The 18943-nt window shown below is 32.7% G+C and overlaps 1 protein-coding gene across 1 annotated transcript; it reads left to right on the top strand.

The window, feature by feature from the left end:
- Window positions 1–13910: 13910 nt before the first annotated feature.
- Window positions 13911–18320, top strand: LOC127120166 (probable LRR receptor-like serine/threonine-protein kinase At4g36180). The gene has a single exon (XM_051050570.1). The coding sequence runs from the start codon at window positions 14255–14257 to the stop codon at window positions 17642–17644; it is 3390 nt and encodes a 1129-aa protein (XP_050906527.1). The 5' UTR covers window positions 13911–14254; the 3' UTR covers window positions 17645–18320.
- Window positions 18321–18943: the final 623 nt, after the last annotated feature.

The raw sequence follows: 18943 nt of genomic DNA, 5'->3' as shown, positions 1-18943 counted from the left end.
TCATTCAAACTATTTTTGTCACCTTTGTGCATTTTTTTCTTTTAAAACTTTTTTTCTCAAAGTTTAGACATGAGTCATTTCCATATTTGAGATATAATTATCTTGTCCCCATAGTATTGATGATAATTCTTTTCCACCTAAGAGAGCTAGTGGCATACTTATTGATCTTTATTCATGTTGGATCCATTGTCTATGGTGATGCAAAGTTTTCATACTTGTGGGTGATTAGTTGAGTATTCCCCTTAAAATGATATAATGTCTTTTCATTGAAAATGAATCAAAACAAATATCTTTGTTATTTTTACCACAAACTGTGAGGTTTTGATTATCCATTGCACTTTGTTGGTACGTAGACATAAGACTCAGAAAGTCTTGGCAAACACAAAAATTATAAAAAATATTTCTCTTCTCACCTCCCCAATCATTTGAAAATAACACCATTTAAGCTAAAATGCACAAATTTTCAAAGAGATTCCTATAGAGTACTATAAATGTTTAAGATGTTAGTATTTTCCCTTTGCATAACCAACCCCGAACCCTTATCTTTGTTTTTATTAGTTTTATTTTTAAAACTTCTTTGGATTTTGTTCATTCTTTTTCCCTTTCCTTTGGAAATAATAAAAGCGCGGTGACGACTCTTGCTTTATGAGTAAAGTTAATCAATAACTTAATCTCAAAAAGATTTACCGCTACAGAAAAGTGACGACTCTACTGGGGAGTATTCCTTAATGGGTTTAGCCTATATTTGTTTACCTGTGTATATTATGTTTGTTGTTGTTTGTTATTGTTTGCTCTGTCTGATGCTTGGTGATCTCTATGTGGTGAGATAAGTCATATACCCGAACTTTAGTGCTCTTATGACAGGATGATGGTATAGTCTTTGTTTGGCATACATGGAGTTAATCCTTAATTAGCTGACTTGAGATCCCATGCTCAGTGGGGGCCCCCGTGGGATTACTGATGTCTTATGAGTAATCATAATCGGCATTACTTTTTCCGACCTGGGAGCCAAAGAAGCCGAGGACCTTAGAACCCTTAACCTATCTTGGCCTTTTAGAATGTAGTGCGGTGGCTATTCAGGTGTAGACTTGAATTAGTTGTTACACGATACTACATTCAGACGAGTTTCTCTTGAGAATATTATTGGTTGGCAAGTAGTCGATTAAGCCGGTAATATCCAAAAGATGGAATTATGACTTTGGAAACCTTTTTGAACCTTGTTCTACAGGTGATTATACCCTTAGTACATACCTTGTGGGTTGGTTCTTACCCTTGACTCCATGCTCGTGACTCCAAACATTTGGACCTTGCTTGTGTGCCTTGTGTGATCTTGTTTATGGTTGTTACATCATGTATTCATTGCATTCATGAGCATTTTTCTCAGTTTTCAATGAACTTAGAGACTCTCTTTGCAAACATCGTAGATATTTTGACCATGGATATTGGAAGAAGGAATACTCGGAAATACAGTTTCAGATGTCCTGATCTTAAGGAATTGAGAAAGCTAACATCTTTTGTGGATGATCCTAAGGATTTCAGAGACCGTTTTGGAAGACTTTTGTTTGTTCTATCTACTGATGTTGAAAATGGTCTTCTTTGTACTCTGGTCCAGTTCTGCAATCCCGTCTACCGGTGCTTCACTTTCCCTGATTATCAGTTATTGCCTACCATGGAGGAGTATGCTTATCTTTTGGGTATACCAGTTTCTGATAGAGTTTCTTTTAGTAGTTTGTAAGGGATTCTAGAATCTCAAGTTATTGCTTGAGCTATTCATCTGAAGAAATCTGATGTAGATGTTAATCTCACTGTCAAATGAGGTAGTAGAGGGTTGACTTCAAAGTTTCTGATGGAGAAAGTCTTTTCTTTTGCTAATGCTGGTAACACGGTGGCCTTTAAAACTATTCTTTCCTTACTCATCTATGATTTGGTCTTGTTTCCCAACATTGACAATTTTGTTGATGTTAATGCTATTAGGATCTTTTTCGTTGGAAATCATGTTCCGACTTTGCTTGATGACATCTATTTCTCCATTCATCATATGACTTTTAAGGGAAACAAAACTATTATCTGTTATGCATCTTTATTGTACAAGTGGTTTATTTCGGACTTGCTGCAATCTCCTATCTTCAAAGAAAACAAGGGATGTGCCAATTTTTTATTATATATTGGTATAAATACCAGATACTTTAATTATTAATTTGATGTTACATATAAGTGTTATATTTTATTTATTTATCGCAAAATTTATATAAATAGTTAAGTAATACTATAGAATATAAAAATAATTAATTTATTTTAAATTAAAGACGTAACCAATATAAAAATCATTCATATTAATATATTTTAATTTTTTCTTAAATTATAAAAATTATATTTGATATTTAAATAGAACATATTCGTGTATTGCACGAGTGTATGTCTACTAAGTAGAATAAATAATTAATATAATAATAATATTGACTGACCTATAATTAATCATTTATTTAAAATTTTAAAAAAATATTTTTAAATGAATGATCTATTTTAATTTTTAATGCATTTTTTTAATTTTACTTTCAAATTAATATTATTACTTTCATCATTTTCAATATATTATAAGAGTAATTTAATAAAAATACTATTCTTTCTCTTTCATTTATTCATTTTTTTAATTTATGTGAAATTGTCAACTAGATCACCCGTGAAATAGAGGGAATAACACCTTATATTTGCGTTACAAATTTTTCTTTTAATTAAATATTTTTGTTATAAATAATATTTTTTAATTTATAATTTTCAAAAAACAATATTATTTATTGTATAAATACGGTCAACCATGTAGTATAATATAAGGATTTGTTTCAAACTTTTATTGTAAATCGGTATCAAAAGAGGATAGCTCATATGATTATGTGAATACCGAAACAGTAAACTTATAAATCAGACATATGTGTACCATTTGTTTGTACCTTCAATTATTTGAATGGGTTGATTGTAGTTCTGTTTCATTCTAAGCGATTTAAAATAATTAAACAAAGACTCAGAGGTATTGTCCATTGTTCAGTTTTAAAAACACAATTTTTGTTTAACTACTAAAAATAGTTGTAATCCAAAGTCCAAAGACAGTGCATTAATTCGAAATTAATTATTACCAAATGGGTTGTAAACTAAAGTGTGACTAGGAGATTTGTGGTCCACCAAAGTGATTGACATTAATCCAATTTGCTTGTTATGGATTTTAGCTTTTGCTCATTTTCTGTACTTTCCACAAAAACTTTGTGACCAAATAGATTGAAAAGCCTAACCAAGATATAAAATCTTGGCCCCTTTTGCTTTCAATTTCAATCCATGTATTGACAATTCAATTGAAAGGGAACAAACAATGTCTAAAATAGACTTTTTAAAGAAAAAACACTTGACATTTAGCCAAAATCATGGTGGAAGAAACAATAAAGTGCCAAACTATATGTGATGTGTCCCAACCGTCCAAATACGAAAAGCTTAGTTTGCTCACATATGCACACTCATAGCCCCCATGGGGTTCTTTTGCCACTCCACTTGTCTATTGTCAATTGAGTTGTCTCAACACAGCAAATAAATAACTTATGTGGACCCCACTCAAATCTCAATGCCAAAACATTCGACAATTAAGCATCTATTAATTTATTATTCATAAAATATGTCAAATGCTATTATTATACTAATTAGTCATTTAGTAGTTGTATTGAAATTTTAAATATGTTTTTGTTTTATATTTTATTAATAATTTTATATATTAAATTAAGACTCTCTTTGATCAAATTAACTGATCATTCATAGTTGATAATTGGTAACTGATAATTGATAATTTATAGTTGATGATTGATAATTTATAAATTAATTTAAATATTTTATAAATTAGTTGTTACACTAGTAGCTTAGCTGATACATACAAAATAACATGGAGAACATTCTTAATTAAAAAAATGATGGTTTTATTATTTTATTATATTATATTATTAAATCAATTTTTATTCGATAAAAATAAATATATTATTAGAATATATAAAATAATTTTAATATATATGAAAAATTGAAAATAATATCGAAATATATTAAATTTTATAATGAAATTTAACGAGATACATGAAATAATAGTATTGTAATTTTAAATTTGATTATATTAATCTAAAATAATAATAATAAAAATAAGTTTATTGTCTAATATTCTACAATACTAGACCACAATACTATACCACAATATCTTCTGATCGGTAATGATTCTTCGTATATCCTGTAAATATCTTCATGTATCACTTTATATGATACATCCACCTTAAATAAATTGAACCACAATATTTGATTTCTCTGACTAGATGAACAAGTAAGTGAACCATAATGTCAACAAATGGTGGAGGAAAATACATCTCCAATTGACATAATATTATATCAACCTCATCTTCTAATTCATCTATTTTTTTGAAATCAAGAACTTTATTACATATAGTATTGAAGAATAAGCACAATCTGATTATAGTTACTCTTACATTTTTTGGAAGGATGTCATAGATAGTCATTAGTAGTAGTTGTTGTATCAATATATGACAATCATGAGATTTTAAGTCAACTAAATTGAGATCTTTCATTGATAGAAGTTTCTTGATGTTTGAAGAGTAACCTTGGGGAACTTTGATATCATACAAACACTCGCAAAAACTTTTCTTTTCCTTTTTAGGTAGAATGTGACATGTCGGAGGCAAATAAGATCTTTTTCCCCCATCTTTTGGAGCAAATTATTGTCGTATACCCATCTCCACCATATCTAAATGGAAATTATTATTATCTTTAGTCTTGCATGGAATGTTTAAAAGTGTTCCTATCAAACTATCACACACATTTTTCTCCACATGCATCACATCAAGACAATGTCTTACATCGAGTTTAGACCAATATGGAAGATCAAAGAACACCGATCTCTTTTTCCAAATATTTCTCTCAATGGGACCGTCTTTTTTCTTTCCAAAGACAACATTAAGGTGTTCTTTTCGTTGATAAACTTCATCGTCAGTTAAAGGTTTAGGAGTGCTTTCAAACTCCTATTCTCCGTTAAAAGCCTTACACAATTTACGATAAGAATGATTGAATTTTAGAAATTTCTGATGCCCAAGGTAAACGGTCTTTTTTCAAACTCAAGCTGGTGAAACACATGTATCAGATTCATATATATATGACACATTTTATGTCCTTTGACACTATATCGGACCAAATTAACATATGCAAGAAAGTCGTTGAATATACAAAGAATCCATTTTCTTCCATTTCAAAGAATCAGCTACATGGCGAATGTTTCCATCATACTTTCTTTCATTTGCATGTCATCTAATATTCTTTGCGTCATTTGCATTAGCAAAAAGTATCTTTAAACTCGAAATTATTGGTAAGTACCATAACACTTTAGCAGGAGGATGCTTCTTACTAACATAACCATTATCATCACCATTGTTGTTCTTCAACTTGTAGCGCGACTCACCACATTATGAACATTGATCCAAATTCTCATACTCTTTCCTATATAATATACAATCATTAGGGTATGCATGTATTTTGACGTACTCCAAGCCCATTGGACACAATATAGTATTGGCCTCATAACAACGATCCGAAAAATTATCATCTTCTGGTAACATTTCTTTCAATAAATCAAGCAAATATGTGAAAATTATATCCGATCACCTACCTTTTGCCTCCAGATTAAACAATTTTAACAACGTAGACAATTGTGTAAAATTGGTGCACTCCTTATATAAAGGCACATCTTTGTCGATACATAAAGTATCATAAATATGAGCTTTCATATAAGACGATTCTCCAATATCACAAATCATATCTTCTAGTTGATCATCCATGTCATAATCATCTTCAGCCATTTGTGATGTCACATTTAGATCATTATTCACTTATCCACGTCACACCCATGTTGTATAATTTTGACATATTCCATCACAACATATGTGATGTAATATTTATTTCTTTGACCATTTTCTGATATTCCCGCAAACAACACAAGGATAATAAAAGATACAATTTTTGTCGGGAACATTTTTTTATGCCAAATTTAAGGAATTCAAGAAATCTTTTCTCATACATCAGACATAATCTATCGACTTTCATCCAACTACGATCCATAAGAAAACTTGAAATTTATATCAAAAGAATAATGTGAATGGCAACCTATGCTACACACATAACATCCTAATATGATTATATGCATATGACAATGTCTGAATAAAATATGAACATGGTAACACCAAAACATAAACATATTCAGAAGCGTCACAATGTCTGAATAAAACATAAACATATCCAACAGCAAACCTAAAGCATATTCACAAAATCTGAATAAAACATGATCATGGCAACATGAACAATACACATGACAATGTCAATACACACAACATCCTAGCGAAGGACATATACATTAAGAAGCGTCAGAGAGAGATAATGGTAAATAACCCTTACGAAGAACATAAACATTCAAAAGCGTTAGAGAGACAAAATGGTAACGTATCATAATTCGAAGAGGATGATGATTTCCTTTTTAGAAATGATATTTGTTTCCATAAATAAATGAAGATGGTGAAGGTTTCTCTATCGTTGTCGTCTCGTTCGCTAGTGAAATATGGAACATATAACAACGGTTGGACGAAACAATCATAGTTGTTATACTTTCAATTTTTAAATAATAATAAATGTGAAGGGACACACGTTTATTTTTATTGAAAAAAAGGAAAAATATTTATACTGGGACTCGAAGCTTGTCATCCAAACTCTATGACCACGATTGTTTTAAGGAACCGTGGTGAAATGTTTCTTAATAAAATAAAATAAAATGCGCGTAAAAAATGTGATATGACGACGATGAAAAAACGGTCGTTGTAATATTATGTCATCGAATGTATATTTTCTAGTAACGGATGGTCGTCACCCTTGGCGACGGGTTTACTATCACACTCCAAAGCTCTAATGATAGGCGTGGGCTTGTTGACAAGCGTCAAGCCAGATGAAAAGTACACCCCTTCCAAATGATGACATATATCGTTGGTTGATGAAAAATCTCAAATGGTCATTATTGGGTGACGACTGTCACGGCCTGTGACGACTAGATCATCACCCTAACTGATTTAATGTCATTTTTTAGTTTAAAAAATCAGCAATATTTTTTTTTTGTTATGCTTCACATATCAAAACAGATACAAATTGGAACATTGGCATGTCGTACTAGTTTGCATGGTTTAGTCCCTTAGTTGTTTTATCCGTTATTTTTGGTATATTTTTTGTTCAAATTTTTGCTATGGTAAGGACTCAAATATGAATGATAAATCAATCCAAAGACGGATTTAGTATTTGACATGTTTTATTATCAACGTCTGGCCATTACAACAAGAGTACCACTAGCAACCGATATTAGTGTCCAAAGACTCGACATTGATGGTGCACTAGGTATCTTGAGATGGGTTATGAAATTATTTGAACATATTAATGATTCCTTTTTTCTTTTATGTGACTATATTTATAGTGTTTATTGTGTTGTATTTTCAACTACAATTGCTTCGATATCTACTAATTTGAATTCAGTTCCGGTCCTTAATGGTACAAATTTTAAGGGCTGGAAAGAGAACATTGAAATTGTTCTTGGCTGCATGGATCTTGACTTTTCATTATGGATTGAGCAACCACCTTCTCCTAGGAAATCTAATACCTCTGAACAGAGGAAAGATTAATGAAGTGAAAAAAACAAATATTACTAACATGATTTTATTTGATGAAATATTAAAAAACCCTTTTTTAAATCAAGTGTTTCTTATTCTTTCTTTAAAAAAACTAAAGACTAGATCAAATTAAAAACAATAAAAAAGAATGAAAATGAGGCAAAAAGGGAGATGTGCACGTTAGCAGCAGGGGTATGACCCAAGAAATAAACATGAGGAGGCTCTAATGGGGAAGATTGGGCTTGGGTCAGGAGATCCGGTTTAGACCTTAACCGACCCGACCCCCAAACAACAAAATAATGATTCAACAAAGGAAACCTAACAACTCTTAGGAACCACCACCTTCAACATCTCTTCTTCCTCCTAACATCAAAATGTAACCTGTCGCTTTAACTATTTTCTAACTTTGTTCACTCAATCAAACCCAAGCCTTATAAACGAAATATGTCTATAATCTACAAACTAAACCTCACATGAAACATGTACCCTAAAATCTCATGAACAAAACTCTGTCCTACAAACCAAATCCCATGCGAACATGTTGTTCAAATGCCGAAACAACAACAGATTCAATAAGGTAATTCAAAATAGAGATACACAATGAGAAGTAACAAAAGAAATAAGCAAATGCGGAAATCAAATAACACAACAAATTAATAGAAACTCTAAAAAAAATCTCATTCCCAAACAGTCCTAAACCCAAGCGATTTTCAATGTTATCTTAGCATCTACTCAAGTCAATACAAGTGACACGAAAAATGGTTCATAACAGCGTGATAAAAAAAACAAAAAAAAATGGAACATCAAAGCCTCAACATATTTTGGAATTTTACCTCAGGTACGATTCTCACACCGTTTTAACCGTGGCCTCCTTCTTCTTTTGATGATGTGTGTTGCGTTATGGTTGAAACTATGTTTGGTTCATTTTTATTTTTTTGACAAAGGGCTTAGGGTTTATCAATGTTGCTAAGTTTTCTTTTGTTTTCAATCCGGTGTGTGCTTATTTGTTCAATATGATTAGGTTTTTTCGTAGTGGCTAGAGTTCTCTATATGTTTTTTTTTGCTGCTAGGGTTTGTTCATGGTGACCCTCTTTTGTGTTACTGCTATTTTATACTGATAACTTTATGAAATTAATTAGTTGTAGGTTGATGGAAGTGGGAGTGATGCAGATGAATAAAACTTGTTTGTATTAGAGGTTCAACCTAACCACTTGATCTATGTAATCTCTCGAAGAATTATTTTCTGGGAGTTCTATTAGATGTGTAAGCTTTTCAAAAGTTATGCTCATGAACTTTCTTATAAACAAACTTGATGTTTTACACTTGCTATCCTCCAAACTAAATACATGGTTTTGTAAAAGGCTAGTCCTGAATCAAATGAGAGCTTTTATACCAAGCACAACTCACAAAACAAACAAAGATTTTAACAGACAATCTCACAAACTAATGAGATTTTTTTATAACAAGCGAAACTCACAAACCAAACATGAGATTTTGACGGACAATCTCACAAACCAAGCAAGAACTTTTAACTTAGTTTATCTCAAAATCAAACAAAAAAAATCTAACAAGAGATATTACAAAAAATATCCTTAACCCCATAACCAAACACCTCGCAGGTAAGTCTCACTCTCAAAACATTAAGGTAAAAAGCGAAGAAGAAATAATTAGAGATAAGAGAGAAAATTAGAAAAGGATAATAGAAATATAAATTCTAGTGTGATTTGAAATAATGAGAAGTCTCTTTTATATATAAAAAAACTATAGGTAAAAAAGGAAAATAATCACTGAGTTTTTTAATGTTTGTAATCGTTTATGCATATCACATAATCAGTTATGTAGTTCAAATATGGAAAAAATTTAAATTCACCGTCATTAATCGATTATAAATAATAATATTCAATTATGAAGTGTTACAAAAGATATGATTGATTAATTCTAATGGGCTAAATGATTATGTAGGGATGACAATGAGCATGGTTTGGGTATGTTGTCCCCGCGGTTTGAAAAAATCGTCGTACCTGAGCTCATACCCTCATGGGCACCAACATTTGTACATGTACCCGTACCCTATGGGTACCTAAGTACCTATACACGTATCTAATGAAAAATTATCGACCAGGAACCAATACCCTTTAATGTATGTGATTTTAGGGGAGGGTTGGGTAACCTACTACCCTTTTTGTTTTTCAAGTGGTCGTGCTTACCTCTCTTTAGCCTGCTCTTTCTAGAGATGGCGTGCCTAGTGTTTCAGGTGGACTTTTTCATCGACCAGGGGTTGTCATGTGATTTTGCTTTTCATGGTTTTAGTGTTGATTCTTTTCTCTTATTTGTTTTTTATTTGCTTTCGTTTGTTGTTTTAATTCACTTTTGGTGTGCTTGTTTGTATCTTGTACTCTTTTCTTTTTATTTTATTTTTTCTCTGCTTTACCGTTCAATTTTTTTTATCATGTCATTTTAAGTTTTTAGTAACAATTAAAAAAAAATCAAGGATGTTATTGTTGAGTTAAGAAATAAACAAACACTTAGATTAAACTGTGTACTGAAGGTTCATGAAACACAAGAAATGGAGATTTTAATTGGATTTCTAGATTAAAACTTTTTCGCTACCCAAGAACTCAAACAACAAATATTCAACAAAGGTAAAAGACACAATTATTTTTATTCTGGTTTGTTGTTAACTAAACTACATCCTGTTCATCCACCAAAGTGATTTTTCCTTCTCAATAAGGACTTAATCAACTAATCAAAGACTTGATTACAAACTAAAAGATAACCTGTCTAAGACTTCTTGAGAATCCTGGTTATACCCTAGTCTCTCAAGGTATTTAACCAAAGGTTAAGAATACAAGATTGTGTTTACAAAGTTGCTTCCAAAATAAGCAGATACACCAAGTTAAAAGTAGATATTACACTTAAAATATATATTCAAGAAAATGTTCTAAGTGTATGAACGTGATAATTTTCTTAGCATGAACCACTTCTCTTTTTAATTATCTTCACTTTTCTAACTTTACTAAAATTTTCAAGACCTATTTATATAAATGATGAATAGATCTGTTGAAGGGTGGAATTAGAATATCCTCAATATCACAGTTGTACGAGGGTTACTTAATTCTACAACAGTAGAGTGACGCTTGCAGCATAAGGTGGGTGAGAGGATGAGACAAAAAGAATCACATTGGTACAATAATACAATCATTTTTCCTGATCTTCAGGATAATGGAAATGATATTTAATATTGTACTAGTTGTACTCTTGCCACATATTTTTCTTTCAGTCATTGACTTTTAGTCATTAACTTCTAGTCAGAGGCTTTATATTAAAGTTGATGAAGCTTGAATAGAGTTTAGAGTCTGTCTTCAAAATCTGGTGAGAATGAGACTTCAGAGTCTATAGAGTTTAGAGTCCTGAGACTTCAGAGGCTTGAATTGTCAGAGTCTTTATCATAGTCATTCTGAATAGATTTTTACATAAGCGCTGATTTGGTAATTCAGATGCCTGACTTTCATTTAAACACATATTTATTTCTTTCGTTGGTTCAAAGTGTGTCTACAGTTCGGAGTCTGATTAGTGCAGAGTTGACTTCTTCAGGGTCAAAATATGATTTCTTTGATCTGCACACTAAACAAAATAATTAGAGTACAAAATTGTTTCCTATACATATTAAGCTTTGTTATCATCAAAACTCAAGGATGGTTGCAGAACCAAACTTGTTCCAACATGTACAACTTTAATAGTGATGTATTTAATAAAATTGATAAGCACACACATGTCTATAATAATAAAATTTAAACTATAAAAATATATATTGTGCATGTATGAGGTAGGGTGAGTACTAAGGTACCTGTACCCGCGCTCACAGCTTCTTATTTTAGTGGATAATTGTCCGTGTCCATGTCCGTATCTATTTTGCAGATTTTAACTTATCCAGTATGAATAATTTTTGCGGGTACTCACCACAGATGAATCCAATTTTCATCCCTATGATATGTCATGTAAAAATCCTCTTAATTAATTAGAACGAATCTTTAATCCATTAACTAGAGACATAAAGGTTTTATGGTAATTTTAACAAAGTTAGAGAGTCTTTTCGATCATTCGAAAATGTGTGCGATTTTCTTAGTAATTTAAGATCTAATCTTATATCTTTACATATCTAAATCACTCAACATGAATAAAGAGAGTTTTTACACTTCCTCTTTTTCGAGAACTATGAAAATTCAAGATCACTTACTTGATACATGGTGAGATCGGATAGATCTTCATGAAAAATACAATTATTAAAAAGATTATTTGATTGAAATCATTTGTAATTCAACCAAATGCCGCTTAAAATTATATCTATGAAATTGAGATTCATATTTAGAAGAAGCTAGCTTGTAATAAAGAACTCTAAGACAACCGCGAAATTGACATGAGGTTCTTCTTTATTTAAGCCAAAAACAATATTTTTAGTCTAATAATCTATTCTTAATCTCACAAGGGTAGTATAATGAGAACTATTATTATTATTTTTTCTCTTTATAATAGGTTTTGTAAATTGTGTTTATAATTATAATTTATATTTATATAAAGAGTGTTAACACCTCAAATAATAAAAATTTAACTTTTTAATATTAAAATTTCAAATTCTTTTAAAAACAATTATATTAAAATAATGTTTTATTACTTTATTGATATTGAGAATATAGATAGTACATTGCACGTGTAAATTAATTTTATATTTTCATTCAATAAAATTATAATATTATATAATATTAATATATTAAAATTAAAAATGTGATTTGACAAATACGTTCTTAATTAATTATCTGTATCAAAATATTGTACACTCAGTGCATATTTTTCTTCTCATGCATATTTAGTAAGATATTTTCCTTTTCTAAAAAAATATTTAAAAATTACTTTGTTAACATATTTATCCAGTAAAATAACTAACACCAAACTCTCGAATATCTTTTTCAAAATTTATATTGGCAAAATGATATATTTCTAATTAATAAATATTAAAAAAATTAAAAATATCTTCTTTTGCCATCTCATTTATTTCTCACTTTTTAATTTTAATTTTCTCACTCTTATTTTTCTCTCTTAATTCAAATTTCAAATTTCAATTTTCTCCCAAATTTATTCTTTTCACACTTTCTCGCTTTCATTTTAATTTTTTCTCCCCTTTATTTTTTTTTGTTGCTATTTTATATTTTTAAATATAGATAACAAAATTTGACAGATCATTATACAACCTAATTTTCAATAACAATTCACATAACTAATTTTCCACTACACGGATCACTCAATATAATATCTAACTTTATTTTAGATGTAAATTTTTTTTTAAAGTTTTTTTTCCTTTCACCATCTCACGGTTCTCATTTTTATATGATTATTTTATACAATTGAGATTATATAATAATTATTTATTTTATAATTAAATAACACATTAAAAATTGACATGTATATCTAAAAAACATTTTATATTATATCAAATTAAATATCAAACTCAATAATGATGCATACCATTAATTTTCTATTTTATGCGTCACCATCAGAATAATATACATTTTATTTTAATTAATAATTACATATAATTGAGAGATGCATTCTTTATTTTTAAATAATTTTTTTTTCTTTTCTTTATCGAATTTTTTAATTTTATTTTAAATTTATATGTATATCTAAATATATTTTATGCCGCATTAAATATATATTTTATACCGTATCATATAAATTTAGCCATACAGATGCACAAATTTCTTACTAATACAAAAAAATTAATAAACATAAATTATTTTAAAATAATATTATTTTTTATCTTTAATATATAAAAAAATGTAACACTTTAATAATTAATATATTTAATTATCATATAAATTAAATATAATAATTATTTAATAATTTATTTTATTATAATAAAGACCGGATGAAAAACATTTAACAATTTATAAAATTGAATATAGTACTCAATAATTTAAAAAATAGTAAATAAAAAGGAGAGTGGAGCCTATAGCTAATGATTCAAGTCATATCACATCATATTGAGGTTAAAAAGTTTGTAGAGCCAAAGGTCCCACCAAAACGTCACACTGTACTACTCCTACCACCACCATTTTTTTCAAAAAAGTGTTCGTTCAAAGGGTTCTTGTGTTTCATTAAACAAAGGGTCTTAGTTATAGAAAATAGGGAAACACAAATAAAATAATACTCCAATAAATAGCAATAAAATAATATAAAAAATGTAATCAGTAACAGTTCCAAAATAGACATGGAGAAAGAGAAACATTCATAAACTGCATTTTCATTTCATTTCCATCTACAAACACACATAAATCATAAATTAGAGTTTTCCACTTTCCACCTTAAGAACACACAATTTATCTGGAAAATACGCACACTGGCGCACATTTACGACACCCCCTCTTCTTATTCACTCTGCACTATGCTAATGTACGCTTTTAAATGTTAACCATAGCACGCTATAATATTCTTCCTCATTACACTTCTCTGTTTTACCTCTCTCCAAAACTATGCATGCGTTTCTTCTCATTTTGGTACTCTGCGCACCGTTCTTATCCTACGCCGATCGTAGTGCAATAACCGTTACAGAGATCCAAGCCTTAACGTCGTTTAAGCTCAACCTCCATGATCCTCTCGGAGCTCTCGACGGTTGGGATACATTCTCGCCGGAAGCGCCGTGTGACTGGCGCGGAGTTGCCTGCAATAACGACCGAGTTACTGAGCTGCGTTTGCCTCGTCTTCAACTCGGTGGTAGACTCAGTGAACGTCTTTCTGAGTTGCGCATGTTAAAGAAGATAAGCCTTCGTTCGAATTTCTTCAACGGAAGTATTCCCTCGTCGCTCATGAAATGTAAGCTTCTACGGTTCTTGTTCTTGCAGGATAATGCGTTTTCTGGTAACGTTCCGCCGGAGATCGGGAACCTCACCGGTCTTCAGATTCTCAACGTTGCACAGAATCATCTCTCTGGGATTATTCCGAGGGAGCTTCCTCTTAGTCTCAAGTACCTTGACCTTTCGTCGAACACTTTCTCCGGCGAGATTCCGAGTACTGTTGCTAATCTGTCTCATCTTCAACTTATCAACCTCTCGTACAATGAGTTCTCCGGTGAGATTCCGGTGATGTTTGGGGAGCTTCAGAAGCTGCAATATCTCTGGCTTGACCATAACTTTCTTGGAGGAACGTTACCTTCTGCACTTGCTAATTGCTCTTCGCTCGTGCATCTGAGCGCAGAGGGAAATGCACTCGGCGGCGTGCTTCCGTCGGCGATTTCGGCGCTTCCGAATCTTCAGGTGATTTCTCTTTCTCAGAACAATCTTACTGGTTCCATTCCTGCTTCCGTTTTCTGCAATGTTTCGTTCCACGCGCCGTCTCTGCGGATAGTTCAACTTGGATTTAATGGTTTCACGGGTTTCGTTGGGCTCGAGACCAGCACGTGTTTTAGTCTTCTTCAGGTTTTGGATATTCAACACAATAGTATAAGAGGCACGTTTCCCTTGTGGTTAACCAATATAACCACGTTGTCAGTGCTTGATCTTTCCAGCAATGCACTTTCCGGCGAGGTTTCGCCATATATAGGAAATCTTGCTGCGTTGAAGGAGTTGAAGATGGCTAATAATTCATTTACTGGTGTCATTCCGGTGGAAATCAAGAAATGTGGGTCCCTCAGTGTTGTTGATTTTGAAGGCAACAATTTTGCCGGAGAAGTTCCTTCTTTTTTTGGTGACATGAAGGGACTCAAGGCTCTATCTCTCGGTGGAAATAGCTTCTTTGGTTCAGTTCCGGAGAGTTTTGGTAACCTTTCCTTACTTGAAACGTTGAGTTTGAGAAGCAATAGATTAAATGGAACTATGCCTGAAATGATAATGAGGTTGATCAACTTGACAACACTGGACCTTAGTGATAACAAGTTTACAGGTGAAATTTATGATAGTATTGGGAGTTTGAATAGATTAATAGTTCTCAATCTGAGTGGTAATGGCTTCTCTGGAAAAATTCCTTCTAGTTTGGGAAATCTTTTCAGACTAACTACACTTGATTTGAGTAAGCAGAATCTCTCTGGGGAGTTACCTTTTGAGCTCTCTGGGCTACCAAATCTGCAGGTCATTGCTCTGCAGGAGAACAAGTTTTCTGGTACAGTACCTGAAGGGTTCAGCAGTTTGATGAGTTTGGAGTATGTGAATCTCAGCTCTAATGCATTTTCTGGGTATATTCCTGAGAACTATGGTTTTCTTAGATCCTTGGTTGTTCTTTCACTGTCTCATAATCACATTAGAGGAACAATTCCTTCTGAAATTGGAAACAGCTCTGATATAGAAATTCTTGAGCTTCGATCAAATTCATTGTCAGGTCGTATTCCTACGGATCTATCTCACCTCACCCATTTGAAAGTGCTTGATTTGGGTGGTAACAATTTTACTGGGGATATGCCTGAGGAGATCTCCAAATGTCTATTGTTAACTACATTGTTAGTAGATCACAACCATCTTTCCGGTGCCATACCAGGGTCATTGTCGAATCTATCAAAGCTAGCAATGCTGGATCTGTCTACTAACAACTTGAGTGGGGAAATTCCTAGTAATTTTTCTATGATCCCTGATTTGGTGTATTTCAATGTGTCGGGGAACAATTTGGAAGGTGAGATACCACAAACTTTGGGATCTCGGTTCAACAACCCTTCTCTATTTTCTGATAATCAGGGTTTATGTGGAAAGCCATTGGAATCAAAGTGCGAGAGAGTAAACAATAGGGACAAAAAGAGGTTGATAGTGTTGATTATCATCATTGCAACAGGAGCTTGCATATTAGTCCTTTTTTGCTGTTTTTACATCATCGGCTTATGGAGATGGCGCAAGAAGCTCAAAGAAAAGGTCTCCGGGGAGAAAAAAAGGAGCCCTGCAAGAGCAAGTTCAGGAGCAAGTGGAGGTCGTGGTAGCAGTGAAAATGGTGGGCCAAAACTCGTGATGTTCAACACCAAAGTTACACTTGCAGAAACAATTGAAGCAACGAGACAGTTTGACGAAGAAAACGTACTAAGCAGAACAAGGTATGGATTAGTATTCAAGGCCTGTTACAATGATGGAATGGTCCTTTCCATTCGCAGGCTCCCTGATGGATCATTGGATGAGAACATGTACCGAAAAGAAGCTGAATCTCTAGGAAAAATAAAGCACAGAAATTTAACTGTTCTCAGAGGTTATTATGCAGGACCACCAGATATGCGACTCTTGGCCTATGATTACATGCCCAATGGAAACCTTGCAACTCTCCTCCAAGAAGCTTCACACCAAGATGGTCATGTTCTAAATTGGCCAATGCGACATCTCATTGCACTAGGAATCGCCCGTGGATTAGCCTTCATTCACCAATCCTCAATGGTCCATGGCGATGTGAAACCTCAAAATGTTCTATTCGATGCGGATTTCGAAGCCCATTTATCAGATTTCGGGTTAGAAAGACTGACAGTAGCAACTCAAGGAGAAGCAGCCTCCAGTTCATCTTCAGTTGGCACTTTGGGTTACGTTTCACCAGAAGCAATCTTAACCAGTGAAGTCACGAAAGAGTCCGATGTTTACAGCTTTGGCATTGTGTTGTTAGAACTTCTAACAGGAAAGAGACCGGTAATGTTCACTCAGGATGAAGACATAGTGAAGTGGGTGAAAAAACAACTTCAGAGGGGTCAAATAACAGAGCTATTAGAACCAGGTTTACTTGAGTTGGACCCAGAATCATCCGAGTGGGAAGAGTTTTTACTAGGTGTAAAAGTTGGATTGCTTTGCACAGCACCAGACCCTCTTGATCGACCAACCATGTCCGACATTGTTTTCATGCTCGAAGGTTGTCGTGTTGGTCCTGATATCCCATCCTCCGCAGATCCCACCTCTCATCATTCTCCGGCATAAACCAAAACTCCAACTTTCCCGGTCTAATTGTAATTTTTTTAATGTTTTTCAAAATCCCACTTTAATTTTTTGAAATTCGATTTTAGAAATGTAACAGTGGTAGTAGCTATTTGTTATTAGTAATATTTTCTCAATTGGAACAAAGCATTGCGGCCACTTTTGGTCTCCATTTTCTGGTTTTCTTCAAAGTGGTGGTGACAGCATGGGGGCCACATTGATATAATGCTCCTTCCTCTTTCTCTCACTATAGCTCGTGAGTTCTAAAGCAGTCAACGTCTTTGACAAATGCATCGTAGTTGTTGCGATACGGTTGGATGAGTGAGGACAAGGGTAGTGGGGCCTTGGTTTCATTTACTGTCAAACAGAACGGCACCAAAATGGCACTGTTCCCCGTCTGCGAGACGGAGCTGGATATCTGACATAATCATGTGAGTTAGCGCAGGTTCCGGCAACGGAGATTGACGATGTAGCCGTTAACTTGTGGGGTACGATGTAGTAGTTCCCAAGGGTAGAGCATTGGTGTTTGGTGAAGGTGTACTCCCCATGTGGTTTTTTCTGATGCCATAGATAGTTTATATCTTTGTTGTTTATTGTAAGGGGAAAAAGACGTTAGGCACGGCGTTTGATTTACATGTACTATGTGATTCACTTCAATCTTTTTTTGGCCCATGGCTCAGCTACTCTTGAACTTTTTGTGGGGGTCTTTTTCACTACTATAATCCTATCCAGCATTAAATTTTTGAATTCGATTAATGTCTTATTACCATTTTTTGCTTTTCAGAATTAAATGAGAGGAGGAAAAAACTATGTGCTAAGAAAAGAGGGAAAGATGTTTCATATAGTATCTAGGAGTATGTCAACTTGAAACCAAGGTTCTTTTTTCTGCTGACAAATGAAACAAAGACCCTTCATTCAAGACCATTTATCTGTTATCCATTTTGGAATATGGGACATTCAACTTTTTTTTTTATATTCCTTTTCTTATTCTTTGTCTGTAAATCACAGCACTTAAGGTGTTTATTCGTTCATTTTAACTTTTAAAAATGAAAACAAAAGTAAAAACATCAAGAGAATAACAAAAATGCTACTCCCCCGGTTGGAGTGACATTAAAAAATGATAAAGGAAGCATGTTTTCCAATATAAAAGAATAGTCCAACATGGTTTGATTCTTTTGAAAGATAACGAGTCTGTTAACATGGGGGAATCAAGGAAAAAGTTAAAAACTAGTACTAAATATATGTAGTCATGTACAAGAATTTGTTTATTTTTATCATCTAAAATCTAAGATGCAAGTTGAC

This window comes from Lathyrus oleraceus, chromosome 2, assembly GCF_024323335.1.
Source record: "Lathyrus oleraceus cultivar Zhongwan6 chromosome 2, CAAS_Psat_ZW6_1.0, whole genome shotgun sequence".
NCBI lineage: Eukaryota > Viridiplantae > Streptophyta > Magnoliopsida > Fabales > Fabaceae > Lathyrus > Lathyrus oleraceus.
Note: the sequence above shows the minus strand (reverse complement) of the source record. Positions and strands in the feature narration are given on the sequence as shown.